Source organism: Scardinius erythrophthalmus (genome assembly GCF_964197995.2).
Source record: "Scardinius erythrophthalmus genome assembly, chromosome: 9".
Classification (NCBI taxonomy): Eukaryota; Metazoa; Chordata; class Actinopteri; order Cypriniformes; family Leuciscidae; genus Scardinius; species Scardinius erythrophthalmus.
The window spans coordinates 21,392,669-21,419,182 of NC_138229.1; the positions used below are offsets into that span (position 1 = coordinate 21,392,669).

At 36.8% G+C, this 26,514-nt stretch overlaps 3 protein-coding genes across 6 annotated transcripts in view; all 3 read right to left on the minus strand.

Annotated features, from left to right (window-relative positions):
* Positions 1–688: 688 nt before the first annotated feature.
* Positions 689–5,369, minus strand: eif5a2 (eukaryotic translation initiation factor 5A2). Its single transcript, XM_081374780.1, has 5 exons — positions 5,121–5,369; positions 3,988–4,177; positions 3,746–3,850; positions 3,445–3,576; positions 689–2,222 (listed from the first exon to the last, which is right to left on the minus strand). Exons 2-5 carry the CDS (start codon positions 4,153–4,155, stop codon positions 2,160–2,162), a joined length of 468 nt encoding a protein of 155 aa, XP_081230906.1. The 5' UTR covers positions 4,156–4,177; positions 5,121–5,369; the 3' UTR covers positions 689–2,159.
* Positions 5,370–5,483: 114 nt separating this feature from the next.
* slc2a2 (solute carrier family 2 member 2) lies at positions 5,484–13,014 on the minus strand. The gene is made up of 8 exons (XM_081374782.1): positions 12,896–13,014; positions 11,529–11,644; positions 11,031–11,193; positions 9,688–9,875; positions 9,456–9,560; positions 7,521–7,622; positions 7,196–7,399; positions 5,484–7,092 (listed from the first exon to the last, which is right to left on the minus strand). Exons 1-8 carry the CDS (start codon positions 13,008–13,010, stop codon positions 6,889–6,891), a joined length of 1,197 nt encoding a protein of 398 aa, XP_081230908.1. The 5' UTR covers positions 13,011–13,014; the 3' UTR covers positions 5,484–6,888.
* Positions 13,015–16,214: 3,200 nt separating this feature from the next.
* tnika (TRAF2 and NCK interacting kinase a) overlaps positions 16,215–26,514 on the minus strand; it is a 95,515-nt gene continuing 85,215 nt past the window's right edge. For all 4 annotated transcript variants that reach the window (XM_081374542.1, XM_081374541.1, XM_081374540.1 and 1 more), the window contains 5 exons: positions 23,171–23,271; positions 22,827–22,976; positions 19,921–20,080; positions 18,285–18,424; positions 16,215–18,149 (listed from right to left, as the gene is read on the minus strand). In XM_081374542.1, the coding sequence (XP_081230668.1) occupies positions 18,066–18,149; positions 18,285–18,424; positions 19,921–20,080; positions 22,827–22,976; positions 23,171–23,271 (635 nt within the window). In that variant the 3' untranslated portion in view covers positions 16,215–18,065. The remainder of the gene's footprint in view (positions 18,150–18,284; positions 18,425–19,920; positions 20,081–22,826; positions 22,977–23,170; positions 23,272–26,514) is intronic.

Below are 26,514 nucleotides of genomic sequence, written 5' to 3' on the forward strand. Positions count from 1 at the left end.
ACAAAACTGCATATTAGAATGATTTCTGAAGGATCATGTGACACTGAAGACTGGAGTAATGATGCTGAAAATTCAGCTTTGCCATCACAGGCAATTAGATTTCCACTTTAACCTATATTCAAATAGATTTTTAATTTAAACATTTATGAAAATGTTTGCATTTTTTGATCTTAGTAAGCATGAGAGACTTCTTTAAAACTGACTCCAAAGAGAAATATTAAACCGAACTAAAAATGTCTTGCCAGGCTTGTTGCAAAATAAAATAAATAAAAAACACAAAAGCTTGTATGTTTTTCAGTTGAGTTTATTATAATTGCTCCCCTCATATCCCAATTTGTGGTTTCTTACAATTATCATTCAACTAGCCATATGAAAAACACTGAACACTATTATTTCTACCGCTTGTCTGATTAAGCATCTCCTTACAGTCTGCACTGGTAATGACCCACATTTCTGTCTAACTCAGTCAAGCTGCTGAATTAAAGAAAAGAACCAAAAATATGAAATATATATATATATATATATATATATATATATATATATATATATATATATATAAAAAAAAAAAACGCATGTAATTCACTCGCAAGCATGAACACTAATGATTTGCAGATAGAGACAGAGGTATTTTACAAGGATACTTAGGACCAATACTACAAACAGCAAAATAACTGAACACTGGAAACCTGAGAGACTCGCTGAGATTTATATGCCAACGCGAAATCTTTTCAATACTGTACAGCCATACAATACTTTCCACTTACTTGAGCTCTCAGGCTACTTTTTATACGAGAGCTAGATTAACAATAACAAAAATTAGTTGAAACAGGACACCCAACAAAGCTGAAAATACCTCTTAAGAAAAAAAACATTCTGCCCAACCAAGAGTTCTCATATTTGCTGGTCCATTCTAGAGTAAACAAAATTATGATAAAAAAAAATAATTCCGATTCAAACCTAACACCAAGAGGAACCCATATGCAGATACAATAGCAACGCTCCTTATTTCTACATCAAAAAAAAGGAATTTGAGTAAATAAAATAAAAATGCTTACTACTACAAAATACTAGATTTTTATGAGCCAAATGCAAAGTGTGCCCTTAAAGTGGAATGGGAAAAAAAAAAACTAATAAAGCCTTTATACCAGTAAACAAGCCAGGTACATGTAAGATACTATAGAGCATGAACTGAAAGTGTTGATATTGAAGCCCTTTAGTGCACACTCTGTGCCTGTCTGTAAGTACAAAAAATAAGCTAATTTATGCAGCATAGAAATTTGTTGTATAGCAAAGCTACTGTAAACAGTTTGTTACAGAGGGCGTTCATTACTGCTGCATCACAGCAGGTTAGCCAGTGCAAAGCTCAAAGGCCCTTCTTAACATCTTCCCTTACTACTAAAAAGATGTAACAAAGGTATTGGGTTATTGCTTTGCTACCAAAATAAGTGTTCAGTATGGAGGGTCAAATGCTGTAAACTTAAACTAAAGAAACGTTCAGGTGGAGTAAAACTAGAATTACTTCCAAAAAACCCCCCAAAAAACAGGTTTTGCAATTTAGATCAACTACATTATATTTGGTCATTTGGTCTGGATTATATGTCAGTAAAATTTTTTTAGTCCGTTATCTGCCTTAGGATCGCTAGTTGCCGGCCACCCCAACAAGTGCCAAGCTGTTAGAGTGACATTCAGACAAATCCTAGCCTACCTGAGACACACAGGCTTTGGCACGAATGTAGATGTACCAAATGCCGGCAAACTAGTCAGTGAGATTCATAGAGGTAATCTTCAATGGCTGCTGCCTGATTTGCAACAGTTTAAGGCCTGTCGGCATGAATAAAAAGGTTTCTGCAATAAGAAGAGCTTTAAAAAAAACTATTCCCATTTTTTTAATGAATGATAAAAGTGCATCTGTATAATGAAAAAGGAATGAATGAGGGGGAAATAATAAAGAACAAGCGTGCAGGAAACCCTTTGTGATATGAAATATCCTGATTAGACAACACCTCATGAGACAGGTCAAAAGGTCCAGCATCTTTACTGTTTAACAGAAACGATTCTAGGTGGTTTGCGAAGGCTGTGGCTTTGGTGACTTTTAGAACTAAAATGTAATATTTGTGGTACAGAGGCCCTCACTCAACCAGCCCGTCAGCTTCTGTTCATTATGAGCTCATGGGCTTGATGGCAATGGGACACTCATCCCCCATGGCAGCCAACACAGAGACCTAAAAGAGAGAAAGAAGACACAAAAATTAACTCTTTTTCAAAACGACATCGTAAAACACTAGGACTACTTTTAGAGTCATCATGAAATGGGAATTCACCCCATCCATTTTCTAAATTCATTTAACTCTAAATTCATTCATTTAAGTTTACATTCACTACATTAATTTGAGTGCAATGCCCACATCCCACATTTTTTTCTATTTTGAAAATCAGTAACACTTGGATGTACATCACAATGTGGAACAAAAGATTTATCGCAACTTTAATGTCAATACTTTGCTAATACTTGCCCAACTAAACTGAACTAAAACAATGCATTTAGAAAAACAACTGGTCACACTTTAGTTTAGGGTCCAATTATCACTATTACTTTTGCCTCAAACTCCCAATTACTGCTAATTAATAGTTAGTTAGGGAATTAAGTTTAGGTATTGGGTAGGATGTAGAATATGCTGATGCAGAATAAGGCATTAACATGTGCTTTATAATTACTAATAAACAGACAATATCCTAGTAACATGCATGCTAATAAGCAACAAGTTAATAGTGAGAATTGGACCCTAAACTGAAGTGTTACCAAAAAACTAATTTAGGTGTGTTTAACAGGGGTCCACCAATTAGGATTTGACCTTAAACAATGTGAAAATTGTATTAAGCAAAATACAAATTTATCCCTAATAAGCTAAAAGTTAAGATGTTCAGCTAATGTCTCCTTGTCCTTTATACATTAACATGCATTGTCAAATTAAATTGCATTATAAAGATATACTATAGTTATTCCACTCTGTGCAAGCCATATTAAACTACTGAATGTCTTTTGTTTATTTTTCAGGTTATTCTTGCATTAAATTAACAATAAAAAAGCTGCCATTTTGATTGTTTCCACATGGTGTGGCAGCGGTCATATGGTACAAGTCAGAGTACTCTGAAAATTTGTTTGTAAAAAATAAATAAATTTGTAAGTTGTAATAAGTTCTACGAGGACATGAATGCTTTTTACAAGCCAGAAACTCATAATTATGGTAATTCTGACATGGCGTGTGGACCCATGATCAGCCACTAAGGACCAATCCAATGTCCACTAAGGGGTCCTTATGATCTAGACCCCTGATCTAAATTAAATTAATAAAACCTCTTCATCTAAAAAGTCTATTAAAAAAAGTGAACAGGCTCACAGTATACAAATTGATGTGAATTTGAAAGGATGTAATAGCTACAGACCAGAAATTCATCCCCAGATTCAAATTTGCTCTCTATTTCTTTGCCCAGATCCCCCTCAGGCAGCTTGAGGTCCTCACGCAGATCTCCATTATCCTTCAGCAGGGAAAGGTAACCATCGGTGATGCCAACCAGCTGTGCCACAGGAAAAGCAAAAAATACACATTAATTAAAAGAGACAGAATAGATCAAATGTTGACATTCTCTGTTTAGTGCAAATTCTTTAGCACAAATCATTACACTGTGAACATGGCTGATGAACATTGATAAATGTGGCCTAAGGTTGACTACGGTTTGAACTTACTTGATAGTCCAGTCTCTTGATATTAGGAACATCCATGTTGTGGGTAGAAGGACAGATATCTTCATTTTTCTTTCCAGTAAATATGTCTATTCCAACCATGTGCACCTGAAAAGGAAATTAAGCAAATGCATTTTAAACTTTTAATGATTACAATGTTACTGATTCAGTAATATGCAATGCATTATGCAATGTGATCGTTATTTTAAATTAAGCCCTCAACAGTGAGTTTATTAATTTGATACCTTGGCGTGTCCATGCTTGCCAGTCTTGGAAGTAGACATCTCCACAATCTTGCATGGACGTCCCTTTAGCACCACAAAGCCGTTCTTACGCAGAGCACTGCACTGCATGGGGAAGGTTAGAGAAGCCCCAGCATCTCCACTGGTGAAATCAGTATCAAGATCAGCCATGATGGGTTAATCGAAGAGAATTCTGTGCGCAGAAGAAAACGGAATAATTACCACATGCATGTAATTGTATTTACATAGGAGCACAGACGGTCTCAGATAGTAACACTGTGGTAATTTGATATATAAGTTACTACGCTTAAAAATCCAAGGTAGTACCACGGCACATGTGCAAAAATATTACCGTATGGTACTTTTAAAGAGATAGTTCACCCAATTTTTTTTTTTAAATTGTCATAATTTTCATTTCTTCAGTGAAACCTAAAAGAAAATGTGAGAAATTGCAACAGAAACAAATGTCAATGATAACCAAAACTTATGTTCAACAGAGCAAAGTCACACACAGGAGCGACACGAGGCGAGGGTGAGGAAATGACGGAATGCTCATTTTAGGGTGAACTATCCCTATAGTATAAGCGTGGTGAAACATTCGCACATTTTGCTGAAATAACGATAGAATATCCATTTGTCGGTTAATGTGTAAATATTACAGACTTAACAGAGAGCGCGTTAAAGCTAAAACAACATTTACGCTGTTTGCGGTGCTAATAGACCGTAACTTGACTACGAACTCATTGCCAATGTTGTACATGTGAACAAATCTACCACAGACTACCACGGCCTGGACACCCACAAAAGGCGCGCAAAAGTTGAACCTCGCTAAATTCGCCTAATCTAATGCAGTCAGAGGCGCCGTTTGAATGTTTAAGCTGGATGAATGACTCGCTTTACAGCTAACTTACACGCAAAGTTAACCGGAACTACTAAGTTGACCGAATCATTTAAAGAACGCATATTAGCTTACAAACATATAAACCTTGCTTTTGCTCGGGAACAAACCCTTATCATGGAACATTGTTCAAAAACGAGTAAACAGAGATGTTCGCATGGGAATCAAGAACTTTTGCCAGGCCGTTATGCTGCTCTTTCTAGCTTTGACACACATGCAAAATAAAACAACTCCACACCCAGACGCTCGAGATCACACAATCGACCGCTTCAGGACACCGTCTTGAATCGCCAAATCCTCTTCCAGAGTAGTATCCACACGCTGTGTTGTATTAAGAGGATTCGCCTATAAATGTTGCGATGCTGTAGCAGAGAGCATTGAAAACGCCAGTCATTCCCTTCCAACAAAAGACGGAAAGATCTGCGCATGCGCGCAACTTTACGGCAACGAGATTCTCATGCACGAGGAGAAACTGCTACAGCTGCCTGCGCAGTGCTCAAATTTAAGCAGAAAAAATCAATTATGAAACAACAACAACAACAAAATCACGACATAGTACAACTTTAAAGGACACCGTACAAAAATATCACACCAATGTTTTGGCCATCAAATTTAATTGATAAAATAAGTTTAGTATATTTATCATTGTTTTCATTGCAAACACGTGGCAACTTGCTGTCATTTCTGAAACGTACCCTTGTCCTGAGAGCAAGTTAACCCTTCTTCTTGAACCAAACCCTTATTTCATAGTTATCATATGCCATTATTGTGTTTGCTCCTCCCATCAGCAATTACAAAATATGATGATTTCGGAGTTTATATATTGGAGCATACCAAATTTTTTGAAATATTGTGTGACGCTCAAGACTGAGTATAAACAGGAATAAATTGCATTTTAAAATAGCATATATTAAAACATAAAACAGTTATATATTTATTTTTTTCACAATTACTGTTTTTACTTTATTTTTGATCAAATAAATGCAGCCTTGGTGAGTAAATAAGAGACTTGCAAACCCTAAACTTTTTAACAATAGAGTAAACAAAACATTCACTGCAACTTTCCATGTACTTTGACACTCATCAAACTGCCATGAAGTATAACTTTAAATGGAAGAATGACTATAGCAACAGATTAAAAGACACATGAAAAGGGTTTCAGCACCATTGTGTTTTCAAAGGCCTTCCTATGTATCATTTAATATAATACAATTTAAGGATTCGGCTTCTATTCTGCAAAACTATAAAGTAATTGTTATGTCCTAACAGTCTTGGGATTTTTAGAAATCTATAGCAAAGCAAATAATTAAGGTTGTTTTAAGTTGGAATGGTTTATCATATCATAGCTTTAAATTATGAGTAATTTTATAATGGCAAAAAATACACAAATGTAATACAACCATTGTAACTCTCGAACAAAATGTAAGAAATTCTTACATTTTGTCTTTGAATATATGTATACACTAAACAATTGTAGATGATGTTCCTTCATAGATTAATTTTAAATATATCATAACTGCCATATTAATTATGCAAGTTTCTATAACCTTCTTTCAGATGATTTATAGCTCATCACACAAATCTCAGGTGACATAAAAAATTCTCCCCTAAACCGAAAGGACAAATCACTTTAAATTCGCAACCATAAATATCACTACTGAAATACACTGAAAAAAATATTATTTTACAATGTGATGCCTTTAAAAATATTTTTTAACAGATATATAACTTTGGGAATATAAAAGTAATATACAATCATCTAAATTCAACATCAGCTACGCCAAGGCCAGTGTATATACTGCACCGTCTGTCAATATTATGCTGTTGTGTTTAGTTAATCTCTTTACTATAGCATCTAGACTAATTATTTCCTGTCAAAGGATGAGCTCTGCTTGAGGCTTAGTGGAATAAACAGCAGATCAGATTCAGTTATGTCATAACAGGTAAGTTCTGTGACTGCAGTAACAACGTTCATTCCACAGTTGCCATAAACCAAGGGTCCTCCTTCAGGCCTCTGTAGAGCCCTTGAGGTGCACCATCTCAGCCTCTTCTTGAGGTTTGGGAGGAGGGGCTCCACGTTTGCGGTGGAAAACTGCTGCTATCTCTTCACAAGTCTTCCCTTTTGTTTCAGGTACACGCAAGTAGATGAAAACGGTGAAACCGAACAGGAGTACTGCAAAAATGACGAAGACATAGCTCCCACAAAGACTCTAGGGACCAAAGCAAAGTACGATTTATTCTTATTTTGAAGACCTCGTGTAGTGATGGCATGTAAGAATACTGCACAATTGTAGAGATGCAGGAAACTCTTACCTCTAAATAAGGGAAAAACATGCCAACAATAAAATTGCATGTCCAGTTGCAACACCCAGCTAATGCGATGGCTGCCGGACGTGGTCCCTGACTGAAGATCTCTGCCACAATGAACCACGGGATTGGTCCAGGCCCGATCTCAAAGAAAGACACGAACATGAATATGGCCGTCATGCTGAGGTAGCTCATCCATGAGTAAACATCCTGAAAAGCAGAAGAGAGACAATTAATAAACAATGACAGACCACTCTGTCTAATGCCAATTTCAGGTACTCTATACCTCCTGAATTAGAGTTTCTTTCATATTTTAAAATGCCAATCATACCTGAAATGCCAGACCCACTGTCATGGCCACTGCACAGCAACACATTCCTCCCAACCCAACCAGAGTGAGAGTTCGTCTGCCCGTTCTGTCCACCAAGATCACCTGGAGAGCGCGCATACAGACACATAAATGAAGCAGACTGTTCAAGAATCGCAAGAATCATCTACGATTACCCGTATGCTTAAAGACTTCTCGAAGGTGCACTCAGAGCTTTCAATTCATTTTTAATTTATATATATTTTTGCCATATACTGACATCTAGTGGTTTTGAACTGTTGAACCAGCACAACCAGTTATTTTTAGGCTGTAGTGATATTTGGATATTTATCCATATGTATTATAATTGATTTTTATTATTAATTTATTCATTATTCCAAAAATTGTATCTACTGTTTAATAATAATCATTTTTATTACTACTGTCTACTATTATTATTATTATGTTTAATATTTATTATTATTTATTTATATTTTATTTTTCCTCTCTTTCTATAATGTTTCCACATTATCTTCATGAGGCAACCCTTTATTTTTATTAAGCTGTTTTTATCTGACTTCTATAGAAGCTTGTTTCCTCCACAAATTTATCTCACAATTCTGAATTTTTTCCTCACAATTGTGAATTTATTTCCCACAATTCTGACTTTTTTCCTCACAATTGCATATTTACATCTCACAATTTTAACTTTTTCTTACAATTGTGAATTTATATCTCACAATTTTGACTTTTTACTCACAATTGTGAATTTATTTCTTACAATTTGATTTTATAACTCACAATTATGAATTTATAACCCACAATTCAGACTTTTTTATTACTCGTAATTCTGATGCAATTGAATTTGTTTTTAATTGAAAGATATTAACTGAGTCAGTCTACGAAGCGGGTGCCATTTCCACTTTGCAATTTTCCAAATTTTCATTAAGAACAAAATTATTTTTGAAAAACTTACACCTTTAAAGATATGTTAATCCTCCAAAAAATTATATTTTCCCACCTCAGGCACAAAATCCTGAATAATATTATACTTTTTATTCAGGCATGGGAGTCGTTCTTGTACCACCCCGTCACGGACAATATGTATGCCATTAGAGTAGTAAAACAATAAATATATTTTTAAAAACTAATGTTTTCCTAATAGTAAAGTGTCCCTTTTTTGTAAACCATGAATTGAAAGTCTGTAATTTAATCCATTATTTTTTTAATTTGAGTTCTCGCAATTCTGATTTTTTTTTTTTTTTTGTAATTGTGAAAAATTGTGAGGAAAAGAGCTGAGCAGAATCTTGTGGCAGAATCTCATGTGAAATTACATATACAACATATTTTTCAAAATGACTATTCATTTCTTTAGAGCTAAAATCAGAAAATGGCTTTCTAAAAGCATTGTGCTTTCATGCACCAGATTAATCAAAACATGTTCTGAATGGATTATTTGATTTAGAGTAGCTATTGACTCATTGCTCAAAACTGTTTTCACTAGCAGGCTGCCCTTGAACTAGCATAGATAAACACTGCAAAGTGGTGATAAAATATGGCTTCTCTCCAGCTCCATGAGCCCGCAGGCCTCTGCAGATCCAGCAGTTATTATAACTTATTATATAATCCTTTCACAAGATTCAAAGTGCGGTGTGAAACATGAGCGTGATTGATAATGTCAGCAATTTTATTTTATAAATCTAATCTAAATTTGGTCAAATTATGATCATAGTGCTAATGAGTGTTGTTCTGCCTTTCAGTTCTAACAATCGCTAGCTGTTGTCTAAAGGAACACGCTCTCAACTAAGTTGGATTTATCTACAATATCAGTCTTGATTTACTGTCAAAAAGCATTAAAGGAAAGTAAGACCCAAGAGGCAACGGCACTCTGCCGTTTCTAAGAGACGAGAGCCTGTTCCTCAGCAGCCGGTGTTTGCCTTTAAATTAGTGTCTATTTACCGACACAAGGGTGAAAATGATGTTTACAACTCCCACTCCAATAGTGGCATACACAGGCTGACCAACCCCTGCAGTCTGGAAGATCGAAGTAGAGTAATAAAAGATCTAGAAAAAACACAAAAACAAGATCAAATATTACTGTTGTATAATAGTAATGTGGTCCATAAAACTTCAATTGAAATGGTTTTTTTTCCCCAATAAAATTGGAGTAGGGGAGTGAAATTGAGCGTACAGCGTTGATCCCAGAGAACTGCTGGGAGAAATGCATCATCAGGGCCACAAAGAGCTGCTGGCGGTACACAGAGGAACGGAGCAGACGCAGGATGGACATCTGCTCCTCTTTCATGGCCTCCTCCTTCTGCGCCTGCATCTCTGCTATGTCCTTTGAGGTGTCGTAATCTCCCTTCAGTCTTTTCAGACCTACCAGAAGGAAAAAGGTCAGGAAAAACTGAGCATCATTATTTTGTCTGATCTTTGGGGAAGTTCAGAATAAAGGCCTCTTGACACCAAAAACAATAAATATAACGACAACTAAGTTATTTTTTATGTTTTAAAAATCACTCAACTCTAAGAGAATAGAGGAGTCCATATCACAACAGAGTAACAATATTTTTGAATTCCCTTTTTTTTTTCACAATTTCTTTGAAGAATATTTGTCATTATAGTGTTCCTTCTGGCTATGAACGGGCCTTTAGAGAGAAGAGAATTAATTAATTGTAAAACATTCTAATTATTATGACAGTGTTTTAGTAGCATGTTAAAAAATAAAATAAAAAAACGAATTCATAATGTTACAAGAACAAAGTCATAGGGTTATGATGAGAATAAAGTTGCAATGTTGTAAATATAAAGACTTCATAAGCATTTTTATACTTAAAATACAAATTCGTATTACTTTTTGCATTGAAAAGCAATTATAAAGCATCACTGTTTTTATCATATATATTTTTTAAAAATATCATATAAACTCATACATTTTGTGTAATATGGCGTGAAAGTATTTTGAGGGGAAATTTATATAGGGGTATATATATATATATATATATATATTCCTATAAGCAAACCTTTTAACATAAATAAATGTTCATCAATGCAGAGAATGGATTTGGAGAATTTAGATACTAGCATGATTAGCATGTGTTAATATTTACTAACAAAGAAATACTTTTTGCAAATCGGCACAGAGTTTTCATTAGTATCTGGCAGTGGTTATGAACAGTAGGAAATTGAATTTATTAAGGAGAAATAACCAGACAGACATTCAGGAAATTGCCTGTTTTGTGCTATCTTTAGCAACCAGTGGACAACTCAACTTCACTGTGATGCTACTTTATTAATTCTCATAATATTGCGACTTCAATATCACAAAACTTTATTCTCAAAAAATTGCTACTCTAATGTTGACTTTATTCTTTAAACTTAATGACTAAAGTTAAGGCCTATTATGAGATCATCCTCAAAATGTTTCTATTTTTACCACTGCACAAAAACGATCTCTCTACTCTATAAATACAAATGACATGTTTAAGCATACATTGTCTAAGAGTTAAGGAGTGAGAAGACTTTGGCACATACTCTTGCATGTTTCTTCCACTTTGCCCAGTTTGATGTAGAGGTATGGAGGACTCTCTGGGCACAGAAGCAACAGCAGACTCTGCAGGATGGCAGGAGCTCCAGAAAGACCCAGCAACACGTGCCACATGTCATCATTTCCCAGCAGGAACTCCAGACCAATGACCTGTGGATAACAAGGACACCTGCACACATCTTACAGCTTCTAATAAGAGCCGACAAAGATTAAACTTCATTTTTTAAAAGTGATGAAGACTATATAATGTACAAACTATAACTATACAAACGCAGATAATGTGACCTTAGACTACATAAGCGTTTGACTTAAAATACAAATTCGTATTACTTTTTGCTTTGAAAAGCTATTACAAAGCATCCCTATTTTTTATCACAATTGTTTTAGGTGATTGTTAAACTGATTTGCCATGGAAGGTCATGTATGGCCACCAGTTCCCGCTATGAACCTTTGAATCTTTATGTATTTGTGGATTTGACACTCACTTGACTAAGAAGGATGCCAATTACAATGGCCAGTTGGTGGAGCGCTCCCATAGCCCCTCTGTACTTCACTGGAGAAATCTCTCCAATGTACAAGGGCACCAGGCCAGATGACAGACCTATAACACATATGTCAATCAAAACATTTTGCATAAACATACAAAACATATACAGTGCAATGTAATAAAACAAATACATTTAAGTAAATATCTGTAATGAATGAATGCCTAGAGTGTGTACACCAGTCAGAACATCTTAGCACGTGAAGTCATTTAATCTATCTCTGTTGATATCTGATATAATCTGATATATATATATAGTGCTAGTTCCTTTGTAGGCAGTGACAATGATGCATCTGAATATGCCTACCTCCATACTGTATCGTAGGCAAAAAACTATATGTGAGTCGAGTATTCAAAGTATTCATAAAACAGTAGGCGAAAAGTACCTGGATGACCTACTACTTCTAGCAAGATTCTGAAGTGCACATTTGATGGACACTTTACTATCCCATGAGGCCACGGAAAATAATTCATACTATATAAAATGTATAATGTCTTTTTAACGGTTGCAAAGTACGTTTCAAACCAAATGTAGTACCTATAGTATGTGATTTCAGACGAAGCAATGATTGAATCATGCATCATTCACACTGATTTGTTGAATGAAGCAAGTGCTGCCTGTATGAGTCATTGTATCATTCACTCAACTGAATCATTCAAAAACACTGATTCATTAAGGAAACACTGCTACTGTTTTGTACACAAAGGTTTATATTTCGACTTAATTTGGAATTACTTTCGTTGATGTGAAGATTGGATCATTTTACTGATTTGAATTTTGAATCATTTTCATTTGAGTTAAATTAAAATGTTAGATATTTTCAAAAGCCAAATTTCCTTTTTTTGTTAATTATTAATTAATTATTTGTTGATCGTAATGTGAATTAGGAAAACCCCATTGGCCTAATGCAGTCAAATATGAATAATGAGAAACAGAAAATCAACAAAATAACTGGAAATATTGTATTTAAAATGTAAGTTACAGTAATAAATTCTTGTTTATTGAACTGCTATAAAGCAATGTCCCACTCATTGATTTTCTAAACAGCTTGCTGTACAGCTCTGCCCGTATGATATTGCTTTTGAATTATTATAAGACCAAGGCTGTTATTATTAAAAGACCTGTTTCCTTTTTATCTTACGTGTTCTTGTTTCTTCTTATTTGGTTTTAACACATTTTAAATAAAATTTCACTCCATTTTTTTACTATTTATTGTTATTTTTATTTCTTATGCATCAGTTATGATTAGCTACTTTCAAACTAGACTTTCTCTCAAGATTTTCTGAATAGGCAATACTCTGTCTTACCACAGTACAGTCCCATGATAGCGCGTCCTGCTATCACCATGAGGTAAGGTGTGCCCATCTTAGCCAGGCTCATAAGCAGCCCAGCAGTTATGGCAAGGACATTTATTGCCAGCATGCCTTTGATCCTGTAAATCAATATTATACAGAGAGGAACACAAATGAGTCATTCTACTGTATCTGAACATATCTTAATTCTTCAAGATAAAGAAAGCTGAAGCTATTTCTTGCAATTCACGCCATTGAGCGCTTTCCTTTTTATGTTATCGCAAATAATAATTCCCAAGTTCACAGATACTCCACCTTCCACGGAAGTCGCTAACAAAGCTCACAAGAAAGGAGGACACCATGCCTCCAATGGAGAAGATGGCCACAGACAAGGACCAGTACATGACCACAGAAGGATCAGAAGCTTCTTCATGTTCTGTGGTGTTTCCTCCTTCTCTACGGGCCAGTTCTTCATTATAGACACCAAGAGATCTTGCATAGTGCCTCTCAATGACCTACAACACAAATGGCACACTGCCATGACAAATCCTATCCTAATAATGATACAGAACAAAAGTCCTTTCTCTTGAAGATATAATCTTAAGAAGATAAATCCATATCATTCTGGCTCAGAATGCAGCTGGGAGTGACAAGGTTGTAATGATGGTGTGATGACTACTGACCTTCTGTGGGGCATTGATGACTCCCAGGCTGTATCCCATCTGAAGAGATCCAAGTGTGGCTGTGAACACTGCCAGAGCGAGTGTGCCTGTTAACTGCTGCGAGACAGGAAAACAGGACAACCGTTAACACACACATACAAACATAAACGTTCAACGTACTGTATTGATTTCTTCTTTATTAAAGGGAAATTAGGGCACACTTTACAATAAGGTTTCATTTGTTACTAGTTAACAATAACCAATGTGAACAATACTTCAGCATTTAATCTAAACTAATGTTAATCGCAACATTTACTAATACAGATCAAATGTTTTATTTGTTAACATTAGTTAATGCACAGTGAACTATCATGATTAATGGTTAATACATGCTGTATCATCATTGTAATGTTCAGCGTTCTGTTATTCAAGAAGTCACGCGTGAACATCATTAGTTCATTTTAGGTAGGCCTAATGCATTAACTAATATCAACAAATGAGATATTGTTACTTATTGTTACAGAAATTAGTGAAACAAACAAAATGATCTGCAAAAAATGACAATGCTCAATTACATATTTTACTCTTAATCGAATGTAGCCCCGCCCCTTTTCAGCGCGGCGCTTGTTGTCTTTTGTCTTCCGGATTGTATTTCCACAGCGATCTTACGTAATTTATGAATGAACTGCCTGTTTAAAAATCTTCCCGGTCTACTGACATCTGCTTTAAACATTACAATGCTCGTGATAACCTTCGTCAACTCTACAATACGTAAATCCATTTCACCAGCTAATTACTCTTCGACAACGATGCCATAGAAATATACAGAGCTACCGCAAAACCGGAAGTTCAAAGACAATATTCTAAAGATGGCTGCACGCTTGTTTCTCTGGCACATAGGTCTTGAACTGAATGAAAGAAAATGTTTGTGAACTAAAATAAAATGCATCCATTTTAATAAAATTGCGCTCTTAATGAACAACTACGTTAATGTTTTTATTTATACCAATAATAAAATGTGGAGGTAACACTTTACAGTAAGGTTTCATTAGTTAACATTAGCCACTTTAGTTAATGTGAACTAAGAATGAACAATACGTCTACAGCATTCATTAATCTTAATGAGAATTTCAACATTTACTAATGCATTGGTAAAATCAAGTTGTATTTAACATTATGTAATGCTCTGTGAACTAACAAGAACAAACTGTATTATATATTAACTAACATTAACAAAGATTCATAAATACTGTAACAAATGTATTACTCATGGTTAGTTCATGTTAGTTAATACATTAACTAATGTTAACTAATGAGACCTTATGTGAATTGTGTAAGTATTCATCTGTGTTTGAACAAACATTTGATTTTAGCTCAATAAACATGATTAGATAAAGTTGGATTAACACATTTTACTCAAGATAATTGAGGTGATGCAACTAAAAATATGCGTTTAAAATATCTGATATGTAGTTATGTTTTTTTTGTGCAGTGAGTAATACTTGAGTTAACAGAATTAAAGCTCTTGATAGACTGAAAATCTCTGGTAATACTAATTTAAAAGTGTGTTTTGTTCATATTACATTGCTACAATTATCCACTATAGTATAAATAATGCACAATCACAAAGAACAAATGTGTGTATAGAGCAGGTACACAGAGTTCATTCACATTACCAAGTACTTATGTAAATAAACGGTCATATAAATAGAATGACCAGGTCCTTGTATATCATCTAAAAACTGTTGCATTTCTTAAAGTACAAAAATTCGTACTCGGCAGTTAGTACTGAACCAGAATCCATATTCTGGTCATTTTTGTGATTCATTTGTCCATTTTTAACTAAATGGTTATTTATTTAGTCAAATCACAGTAACAACGATAAACCCAGAAACATCTCAATCACAGCATGAATAACATCTGCATTCATGATTCTGCATGTCATGACTATCATGTCTGCTGTCTCATTCATACAAGAGTAAATTCAAAACATTCCACAAAAAATGCATTTACATTAAATATGCATCTACTGTACAGCATGATCAACCTATCAATCATAGACTGCATTTTCATTATCCATTTGAATTTATGACGACAGATGAAAACATTTACCTTCTCCATTTTGCATGAAGTGTCAGCAGAAGACGCTCTTGGTCGTTATTAGTGGCTCCAAGGTTCTCGGCTGCTTTCCCAATACTCAGTAAATGATCAATCCTGTCACTGCAGGATCATGCTGCACACGGGTGCTGTGCTGGAGACCTTCTGCCCTTAACCATCCGCTAATGATGTCCATGTCTCACCGCGGTTTATATGGTGCTTTAGGAAAATCATTTCCCCACTGAATAACAGAATATTATTTCACTCTTAACTGTGGTGAAAATGATGGACATGACAACTTGCATGATTTTAAAGGATTTGGATAAATGTTTGTGGTGTAAATTTCGAAGAATGACAAGTGTCAGCATTGCAAGATTGGTGTTTTTGTGTGTGTTTTTTTTTTTGCATAGCATATAAAAATGGCTGGAAAAGACGTATGTGCTTGAGCAAGAAGAGTTAATGTATTACACCTATCAGAGCAAAGTTCTCAGTGCTCAGTGATACTGGCGCTTTCATGAGCTCAGTAAAAAACAGCCAAAGATTCAGCAGAGGGAGGGACACAGACACGAGCCAAAAAAGGTACTTATTTGTTTTATTTTTTTCTTATCATAAAATAAAAAAAACAAAACAAAACGAGCTTCTATCACCGTAAAAGAACTGAAAATCTTGTTTACAGCTTCTGAAAGAACGACGATCATTAAAAATGTATTAAGACAGAAACATTAACCATTCTTGAGTGTCAAATAAAGTAGTTAATTAAAAGAGCTCAGTGAGGTTCTTTCCTAGCACTGGCTGAACACAGTGTTTCACACAGCATACATACATCAGCAGGACATTATTGCTAAAAACCTCTCATTCCCTCACCATTAAAATATCTTCTTTTGCTATGTAAGAGATGTGAAAGAAATATAAATATCTATATAGTGTGCAAACATCAAGTGACTTTGAGAACATCTAAAGCGTTGAAATGAAGACAAAGGCAAACATACAAATCAAAACCCTCAAAAAAGGTAATAAACTGAAAAAAGATCTAATTAACAATACAAAAACAATACATCTGTTGACCCTACTGTAACAAATATTGTACCAGGAAGTAATGATCAACATCTGTGATATTTTAGTCCAAGAGACTGTTTTTAAGTTGTGGATTTTGAGTACCACATAAATGTCAGATAGAGACACTTCTCCCTTTTTGGAATGTTTTGAGCCCCAAGTTTTTTTTAACCGATTAAGCATTGTTGCAAAATAAAAGCTATCTCTTAATACATCAATGCTAATAAGTCTTTTGAAATGTTGAAAAAAAAAAAGACTCGCAGCCTAAAATGTTGGATGAAACGTAAAAGTTATGGCGTAAGAATATTAAAATGCAAAAATCAATAAATCAATGTGCCTTTAATGGTTGATTTCACACAGGTTAACTTGTGCTAGGCACTAGAAAGAAATCTAAATAAGTCATCATCAATTCTCAATAGTCACTGAAATACAGGTGCTTTCATCCTTTTTCTTTTTTTTTTCCTTTTAAATTTAGTTGATCTCAGATATCATGTTGCTCTGACATACACATCGCACAACATCTGATCCAGTGTCTACACAAACATGCAACCAGTGAGGGGGATTGTTTTCTTCCACGTGTGACTATTTCGTGCTCCTGTTTCGTCATGTTTAAAACATTCCAAAAAGAAGTTAAAGAAAGAATTCAAAATATGGTTTGCAACTTAAAGACTCGCTCATCCGTTCAGCTCTGTCTTTCCAACCTCAAAGCTATAAAACAAACTTTGATATAGTACTTTGATACAGTATAGTACTTATTGGTACAGTACTTTTGATAAATGTACAGTATATGGATCTTGTTGACAATATACAAATGAGCACCAGTGTTATTCGTTTCTTTTGAGCATGTCGTTCTCTTCTGAGAAATTGGACAAAAACGGGCATCACAGATACTTGTGAAACTGGCAGAACTGTTTGCCAATATAAAAGTGTAACATCGAGAGACTAAAGCTTGGTCTTAGCCTGAGTGCTTGCTAATGTTATCCCCACATTTGTTATCTTTTAAATACTGTCCAATTCTTTACAATCATGCAACTGACTAAAATTCATTGGAAACTGAACAAAAGTCAATCAAAACCAATAGGAAACAGGAACGTAAAGGGGAGGATCCTAATAACAGGCTTTACCAGAGGCCACAAAATAAGGTCTAAAACCGAGTTCAAGTTAATCAGCCCCCTCTTCTGGGAACTGCGTGCCACTGCAGGTGACGTCAGATACTGCACCTCCATGAGCCGTGTGCAGAGAGTCAGTGCTCTCCCTACGGGACTGTCTCCAGGCTCACTCCTCTGAGTCTCTAATATTTTTTTTTTTATGTTTTTCAGACCAAAGTGTCAATGTACCGTGTGCTCACAGACAGGAAAAAGGCTCCACAGTGTTCACCAGTTCATCAAAGTGTTCCTGTTCAGCGTCATGAAGAACACTTGACTGCTACCGCCTGATCGGACCGAGGCGAAGAACACCTGCAGAACAAAATGAGAACTGTTAGCTTGTCCATAACGGTCTAAGCTCTTTTAGATAAACAATAGCATTTACATTTGGAGATGATCTAAAACAACAATACTAGTCTACATTATGAGGGCGCTTAAGAGACTAACCTTGTCGTTCCTCTCACAGAGGAATTTGAGTCTCTGAGCTCTCTTGTGCATGAACACACCATCCAGGTGGCCCGTTTCAACAGAGCGGATCTCAATGGCTTTCTCTCCCCAGCCCATGATCTGGTTGGAGTGGATATAAGCTGCAAAACAGAACATCTAATTGAGTTCTGATGGAAAGACAATATTTATACCAAAAACAATATACCATAGTTCTAAAAAATGTGAATAAGTATTATTTTACTTTTTTAAAAAAGATTTAGTATAATCAGCTACTAAAAACAGTGTTGCCGATTATTATTGTGATATTTTGTTCAATTCTTGGGGACAGATATATCAAAGGGATAGATCATTTATGCAGAATGTCCAAGCAGCTCTTTTCCATATAATGACAGTGAATGGGGACCATGGCTTCAAGTGAGACTTTTACTGAAATAATGACTTAAACCTCATATGGAGGAAGAAGAAGAAGAACTGAGATTAAGCAAAAAAGCTGCATTGAGGTCTTGTGTGTATATATATATATATATATATATATATATATATATATAATTTTTTAAAATGATGTCTTCTTGGTTCCCATCGACCTTCATTGTATTAAACAAACATTCTGCTAAATATTTTCGTACAGCTCCCTATATAAAGTTGGATAAACAAGAATAATCAAACTTTATTCATCAACCTACCATATAAAACAATATATACAGTATAACTAATCTCAATTTATTAATCAATAACATCATTGCAGAATGTAAACTATATTGTTAGCAAGCTCTAATGCAACTATAAGGCATGAGGATATTAAGATTTTATAAACATTAACATTATGATTTTCTGCAAAGCTGTTTTGAAACAATGCGTATTGTGAAAAGCACTAATGGGCTTGCAGCATGAGTGAGTAAGGGGTGAGTAAATGATGAAACTATCCTTATAAAATACACTCCTTACAAACGTCAAAAACAGATCTCTGAATGCCATGCCATCTTTTCATACACAGTCTATTTTTCCACCTCCCCACAGACGATTAACACGCATTGCACAGGAATCACCCTAAAGATGAATAATTCTGTCCGTGAACACTACTAATAATCATAACAGCCTGCCAAACCACGAGAAGCTCTGCCTAAACACTCCTCCATTGAGATTATTATAAATGACAAAGCGTGCCAAAAGCCCTAAATCTTACAGATAATGTGTTACACAAACCAGCTCACACACACAAATAACCATGTTCATACTTCTCAAAACATGAGAGAAGTTGATGCATAGTTCGAATGTTTATGAACTCTGGGTGAACTACTTTTATCTCCTCCCACAAGGCAGAGGATTGTGTGGCGGCCCTTTGTAGTTTTCACGCACTTCTGTTGACTGCGCATCCCTCAAGCTCTGCCGATGAGCTGGCAGAACAAGCTAACACAAACAGACACTGCGGAAGAGGCCAATCGGATATCAGTGCCACTGTGAACGTGGAATCAGGGTGATATCAGTCGGCACAGCAAAATATGCTGTAAGTATTCTCGGAAGATAAATATTTGATAAATTGAATGGGAGTCATTCTCTGGTCACTATGGCTTGTTTTGTTGTTGTACAGCTGGGATGGGCTACTATTGTATGTTTCTATTGAAACAAACAGACTCACCAACAGAGGTGGGCATCTCTCCCCACTGCAAGACCACGTCCTTGGTGATTCTGCCGTAAGTGTTGACATAAACGCCCTCATCTTCATAACACAGCAGCATTTCCATGCCATCAGTCTTAGGAAGCACCACGATGGCATGAGGGGTCACACTGCTCTGAATCTAAGAGAGGGAGAGATAGAGAGAAGAAAGGGTTATTTGCAGATCATGCTGCAGTGCTTAAAGAGACCATTAGAGGGCCACATATTCAATTTACATGTATTCATTGCATAAAGTACAGTATTCAGCCACGGCTCATCTGTATGGGCAGGTGGGGCCCCAAAATATTCATCCACTAGAGAGAGCTCTATATAAAATAAAATCGTAACAAATATTTTTCAGATTTTTCAGACTATTTTAAGTGTTTTAAGTGAGCAGAATATATTAACATTTAGCACATGACGGCAGGAAGGTATCATTATACTAAAGCCCAATTTATACTTCTGCGTCGAACTCACGCCGTAGCTACGTCGTAGGCTGTGTGTAGCACGCGTACCCTGACGTGCACCTCTCCAAAAATGTAACAACGTGTCAATTCTACGCAGACCGCAAGCAGGGGCGCAACTAGTCTCAGCCTCAGACGTCACGCCCACGGAACGTTGGCTAAATGTCTGATGCATATGGCACACTTTTCTGGAAACACTTCAGGAGTTTCAAAGTCGCGACCTGATTGGTTGAATTCTACAGGATGTCCGCAAGACGTGTGTGTCGCGTTCTTTAACGGTCCGTCTGGAAACAAATGCCGTGATGCCAAAACCCCTCGTGGAAGAAGAAAGCCGTTGTGTTTACAACTGAGACAAATGAGCGCTTACCAGGATCAACTAAACGCTGGATTTTCAAAAGTATGTGAAGTTTGCGGCTCCATTGTTGCAGTGAACTTGCACAACGTTCTTGAATGAATAATTTATTAAATGCACGCCGGTCTGTTATTGTAGGGACATCGACATTATATTGGCACGCCCCTAAACATGACGCGGAACAAAACGAACTGTGATTGGTTGCGTTATATGTCAGTCAAACGTCCTCTTGGCCAAGAAAAGCTGCGATAGAGTCCAGACCTTCAACCGCCTTCCCGAGAATGCTTTGCGGGCGCGTCAAAGTCGCTTGACGTCACCCATAGGAATATAGTGGAGTGTGGCGTGACAGAAGTGTCGCACGGACAAGTGGATCCGCACCGTTACGGCTGATTTATACTTCTGTGTCGGACCTATGATGTAGGCTACTTGTTGGTTTTCTGCATCTTTGTCCGCGTGGACATGTAATTATTACACATACAGAGGAAGCATGTAAAGGCTGATTTATACTTTTGCGTCAAGACCTACGGCATAGCCTCCGTGTCGGTTTTCATTTATACTTCTGCGTCGTTTTCCGCGTTGACATGCAATTACACATGCAGAGGGAGCATGTGAATCCCGAGGGAGGGGATCTAGAAGACCAATCACAGCGCTTGCAGTCCGCGTAACGCGCTTTTACATTTTTGGAGAAGTGCACGTCAGGCTACACCATAGGCTACGAAATAGTTACGGCGTAGGTTTGAGAAAAGTATAAATCAACCTTTATGAAGCAGTGACAGAAACGTAGGAGGCTGGTATGCCTAGCTTTATTCCGTGCTTTACATAAACCACGCAAAATCCAATCAGAGCAGTCAGACATGAAATGCGATTTGAATAGGATTTCAAACCATATGAATGTAGCTGGAAACGAAATTGAATTTTAAGATTTTCTTTTTTGTTGTTTTTTGCTGTTCTAAATCTGATCGGATTTCAATCGGATTTGGACTGACAGTTTGAATGATGCTTAATTGAGAGCCATTGGACAAGATTTCAGACTGCCGTGCTTATTTTCACTTTATCTTACGGAAACCTCGCTCCAGAACAAGATGATATCAGTTCGCTTCAGCTATGTGTATATTTGCCTGCAGGTCTGTAACTAGTTGGCATGTCTGTTCTTCCTTATCAAGGTATACGAGTAGTAGCGTATCAAATGAAAAAATGTTTACTTCTATTCGTGTGTCGTGTGTACTTCGAGCGTGTCAATCAACATCCAAGCACCAACCTCAGGCAGAATTACGCAAGGACACTAGACCTCTGCCAAAAGTGTGTCTGCATGTGTTCAATGATTATCTTACAATATAAAAGCTTAAAAACAGTTTATCTTAAACTAGCACTAAGATCCAGAAATTTCCCTACCTAAATTTACAATCAGGAGCTGCTACTGATAGTATTTAATAAAAGAGCACATTAAATTGCACTTATAATTGCATTTTGGCAGCTGCTTTTTAACATGGGTGTATATTTAAGCAGAGAATATTTCAGCTGAAAACATCTATTCACATTTACAAGCATTATTCTACTACTATAGGTTTAGATAGCAAATTCTATCTATCTATCTATCTATCTATCTATCTATCTATCTATCTATCTATCTATCTATCTATCTATCTATCTATCTATCTATCCATTATTTGATACATTTCTACAGAACGTGAGTAAATCAATAGCTTCTGTCTTCCTCAAAGCTCCTGAAACCTTTCTTACATTTTTCACACTTTCAAGTGCCGAACACAAGGGAACATAACATGTGGAGGCACGTTATTTCACCAAGATTAGACTACAACACCCAAGAGCAACAGTGCCAAGGGAACCTCTGAACCAATCAAGAGGGTGTTGCCCATGACTGGCTCCCCTACCCAGAGGCACAACATAATTGTGTTTTTACAGAAGCCAAACCACAGCCTAGTATCACTGAGACTTAATCCACAGGTCTAAACAGCTGCATTCATGTTTAATTTGTGGTTATAAATTATGTGCAAAAAAAGTGCAAAAATTAATTATTAAAAAAATATTTACATTACAAAACCATAGCTTACATGTGATGGTATGTAGATGTCATAGGGGTTTCCAGAATCCACATCTATGACGTGAAAGCCCACACTAGACCCATAGATGACCTTTAACCTCTGACCCTCTTCTACAGTCAGGTCCACAAGCTGAGGCCTGTGCTGCAGTTCTGTGAACGACTGCCAGAGAGAAAGAGATACAGATAAAGAGATGGATGCTGAGTCTGGGGAACTGGTTAAACAGGCAGTTAATGCATGTAAACCTTTAAGCCATTTTCTTTCATTTACAAATTATTCTATCACGTTGGTTAAATAAAAAAGTAAGCATAAAAGACAAACTGGAAAGAGAGAGAAATATTGTTGCAGCATCATACCTTGAAAGCCATGAATTTATGGTATGGCTTGGGGGCCCATGCGTAAATCTCTACCGAGTTCTTCAGTGCGATTACCAGGAATTTGATTCTCTCGTATTTCACTGAAAACAAAGTAAATCATGCTTTCAGTTCCCAGCAGCTCCCAGTGGCAGTCTGTCACATTCATACAAGAAAGCAGATTGTCCCCCTCTGCCACTCTCCATGTTGTTAGAGGTGTGTCGATTAGCATCAGAGATCTCGATCAGCCTACTCTACAGTCTCAGACTTGACTTAGCCTCTGCTTTAACAGGGAAGCTTTCATCTTTACAATTAATCACTCAATAAATCAATCAATCTATAAAGCACAATAAAACAACAGTGGTTGACAAATGTGCTGAACAATATCATTTAAAGGGGTGGTATAATGCCCTTTTCACAAGATAAATCTCTGATGTCCCCAGAGTGTCTATGTGAGGTTTTAGCTCAAAATACCCAATAGATATTTTTATATAGCATGTTAAAAGTTGTCACTTTTTGAGGGTGAGCAAAAACGCACTGTTTTTGTGCCTGTCCCTTTAAATGCAAATGAGCTGCTGCTCCCATCACAGAGGCCGGAGCTTCAACAGCTTGTCTTTTTACCTCACACATGCGAACTGAAAATTTAAAAAATGTTTAGCCTTTTATGTTCAAACCGAAGTCAGAAAGATGGAGAGATTCAAGAAGAAGTGACAAAATGTAGACAACATTTCTGAATGGTTAGTTGATGAATTTATGTAGCTTATGTGTAGTTATCTTCTAGTCATTGATTAGCATATTCTGTCTTGATAATCTATAAATCGCATTCCGGGGGCGGGGTTTATGTAAATGTTAGGGTTGGTGATGTCACTAACCCGGGAGGAATGTCATGTAGTCCCTACCAGCCGTTTGTTGTAGTCCTTAAAAAGCAATTTCTTTAAAAGTAAATATCTCCCTTTGAATTGAACTTTGAGCGTTGTAACTTTGCATTTGTTGTTTATGTTCAGACAGCAACATTACACACTAACTAAAATTAGAAAAGTTAAATCATAACTAGATGTACCGCATGGCGGTACAAAATATGACCGCCGCTCAGGCCTGCACTGGCTTTCCACAAAAATAAATGACGTGGAGCAATTTGGCTGTATTGCGTGTTTATGTATATACCTAAAAAAAGTAGTAGTATGTGCATGTCTGTCTGTGTGTGTGTGTGTGTGTGTATGTGTGTGTGTTTGTGTATGTGTGTGTCTGTGTCTGTGTGTGTATGTATGCGTGCATACATGTGTGTGTGTGTGTGTGTTTGTGTGTGTGTGTCTGTGCATGTGGATTTGTATGTGTGTGTACTGTATGGGTGTGTGTCTGTGCGTGTGGATGTCAGTGTGTGTGCATGCTTGCGTTTGTTTGTATTGCTGCATGTGTGTGTGTGACAGTTAGGGTTGCCAACTTCAGAAAAGGAAAATGCGGGACAATCGTGGTTATTTATAGGAAAATGAGGGACACTCAAAATATTTGTACTGTATCACACAGTGTACGTCATTTCAGTGTCTGCAGTTAAGTTTGTGTTTAAAAGGTTATCAGACATAAACACATTTGTATTGCTTAACCTATTTATGTATTTAATTCTAAAAATAATTTTAATGTCATACATGAAAAAAGTCACATTACAAACAAACCATAGTTCAAAAATAGAATTTATCTAAAATAGAAAGCTTTTTTAACATTATACACTAGGCTTACAGTTCAAAAGTTTGGGGTTAGTAAGATTATTTTTTGGGAAAAAAAATAAAGAAAGTAATTGCCTACTTTTATTCAGCAAGGATGCATTACATTAATCAAAAGTGACAGTTAAGGTAATGTTACAAAAGCTTTCTATGTACTTTCTAAAAGCTTTAAAACATTAATAATAATCAGAAATCAGAATAATCAGTTTTTTGAGCATATTATTCCCTCAGGTAGATTACATGTTTTCTTGCGTGGCTGGATGTTAGACTCATGAACAATAATCACGTTGTTTGTATTCGCCAAAATTGATTAGCCGAAATCAAAACGTGTGAAAGGAAATTACCGTTAGCGTGAGACGAGTCCGGCTTGAAGCGGAAGCGACCAGACGGCAGAGGATGTTCGCAAATCAAACAATGATTTGTCTCAAAACAGTGATTAAAAAAAAGCTGTGATTGGATGATGACAAGTGTCGGTGATCATTCTCAAGTGTCGTGGTCAGCACTGCTGCTGTTGCTGTTGTATCAGTCAGTGGTTTATCAGCTTGTCAAAAAACGGGACACGGGAGGTCACGCACGGGACAAATAAATTAGGCCCAAAATACGGGACGTCTAATTCGGGACAGTTGGCAACCTTAGTGACAGTATCATCCTAAACCAGCAACCCTTCGCTCAACACCACCATCTACAGGCCGATGAGTGTACAGTCACTAAATGTGCACATAAATGAAGCGATGTGTGCAATTTTTCGTTGACGAAAAAATTCAGTAGATGACAAAAAAAAAGAAAAAAAAAAAACTTTGACAATCGATTATGGGCTAGGTTGATGTGGGCCCTTAAGACCAATATACCATAAAAATTTCTTCATCCTCGGTGCCACGGTTCAGGTAGTTATTTAGGAAAAACTGCATTTTTTGGGTTTGGGGGGGCCCAGCACGGGGGGGGGAGTGGCCCCCGTGGACCAAATGAAATTTTTCCGTAGAAGTCTAGTGGGGCTACATGCCCACCAAATTTCATGTTCCCCAGTGTTTCGGTGTCCCTGGTATCGTTGACAAAAAATTCACGGGGGCCCCAGCGTGGGGGGGGGAAGTGGCCCCCGGGGACCAAACGAAATTTTTCCGTAAAAGTCTAGTAGACCAACATACCATAAAAATTTCTTCATCCTCGGTGCCACGGTTCAGGTAGTTATTTAGGAAAAACTGCATTTTTTTGGGTTTGGGGGGGCCCAGCGCGGGGGGGGAGTGGCCCCCGGGGACCAAACTAAATTTTTCCTTAGAAGTCTAGTGGGGCTACATGCCCACCAAATTTCATGTTCCCCGGTGCTTCGGTGTCCCTGGTATCGTTGACGAAAAATTTACGGGGGCCCCAGCGCAGGGGGGGAAGTGGCCCCCGGGGACCAAACTAAATTTTTCCGTAAAAGTCTAGTAGACCAACATACCATAAAAATTTCTTCATCCTCGGTGCCACGGTTCAGGTAGTTATTTAGGAAAAACTGCATTTTTTTGGGGTTGGGGGGGCCCAGCGCGGGGTGGGAGTGGCCCCCGGAGACCAAACGAAATTTTTCCGTAGAAGTCTAGTGGGGCTACATGCCCACCAAATTTCATGTTCCCCGGTGCTTCGGTGTCCCTGGTA

What these genes read in the sequence shown, in the direction of transcription:
- slc2a2 (XM_081374782.1), bottom strand. Translation starts at nt 13,010, where the DNA reads ATGCTGGCAATAAATGTCCTTGCCATAACTGCTGGGCTGCTTATGAGC. An exon ending in TTGGCATCCTTCTTAGTCAA is followed by an intron (nt 11,194 to 11,528) that starts GTGAGTGTCAAA and finishes TGTTATCCACAG; the next exon opens with GTCATTGGTCTGGAGTTCCT. An exon ending in TCATTTTCACCCTTGTGTCG is followed by an intron (nt 7,623 to 9,455) that starts GTAAATAGACAC and finishes CGCGCTCTCCAG; the next exon opens with GTGATCTTGGTGGACAGAAC.
- eif5a2 (XM_081374780.1), bottom strand. Translation starts at nt 4,155, where the DNA reads ATGGCTGATCTTGATACTGATTTCACCAGTGGAGATGCTGGGGCTTCT. An exon ending in TCAAGAGACTGGACTATCAA is followed by an intron (nt 3,577 to 3,745) that starts GTAAGTTCAAAC and finishes CCTGTGGCACAG; the next exon opens with CTGGTTGGCATCACCGATGG. An exon ending in AATCTGGGGATGAATTTCTG is followed by an intron (nt 2,223 to 3,444) that starts GTCTGTAGCTAT and finishes TCTCTCTTTTAG; the next exon opens with GTCTCTGTGTTGGCTGCCAT.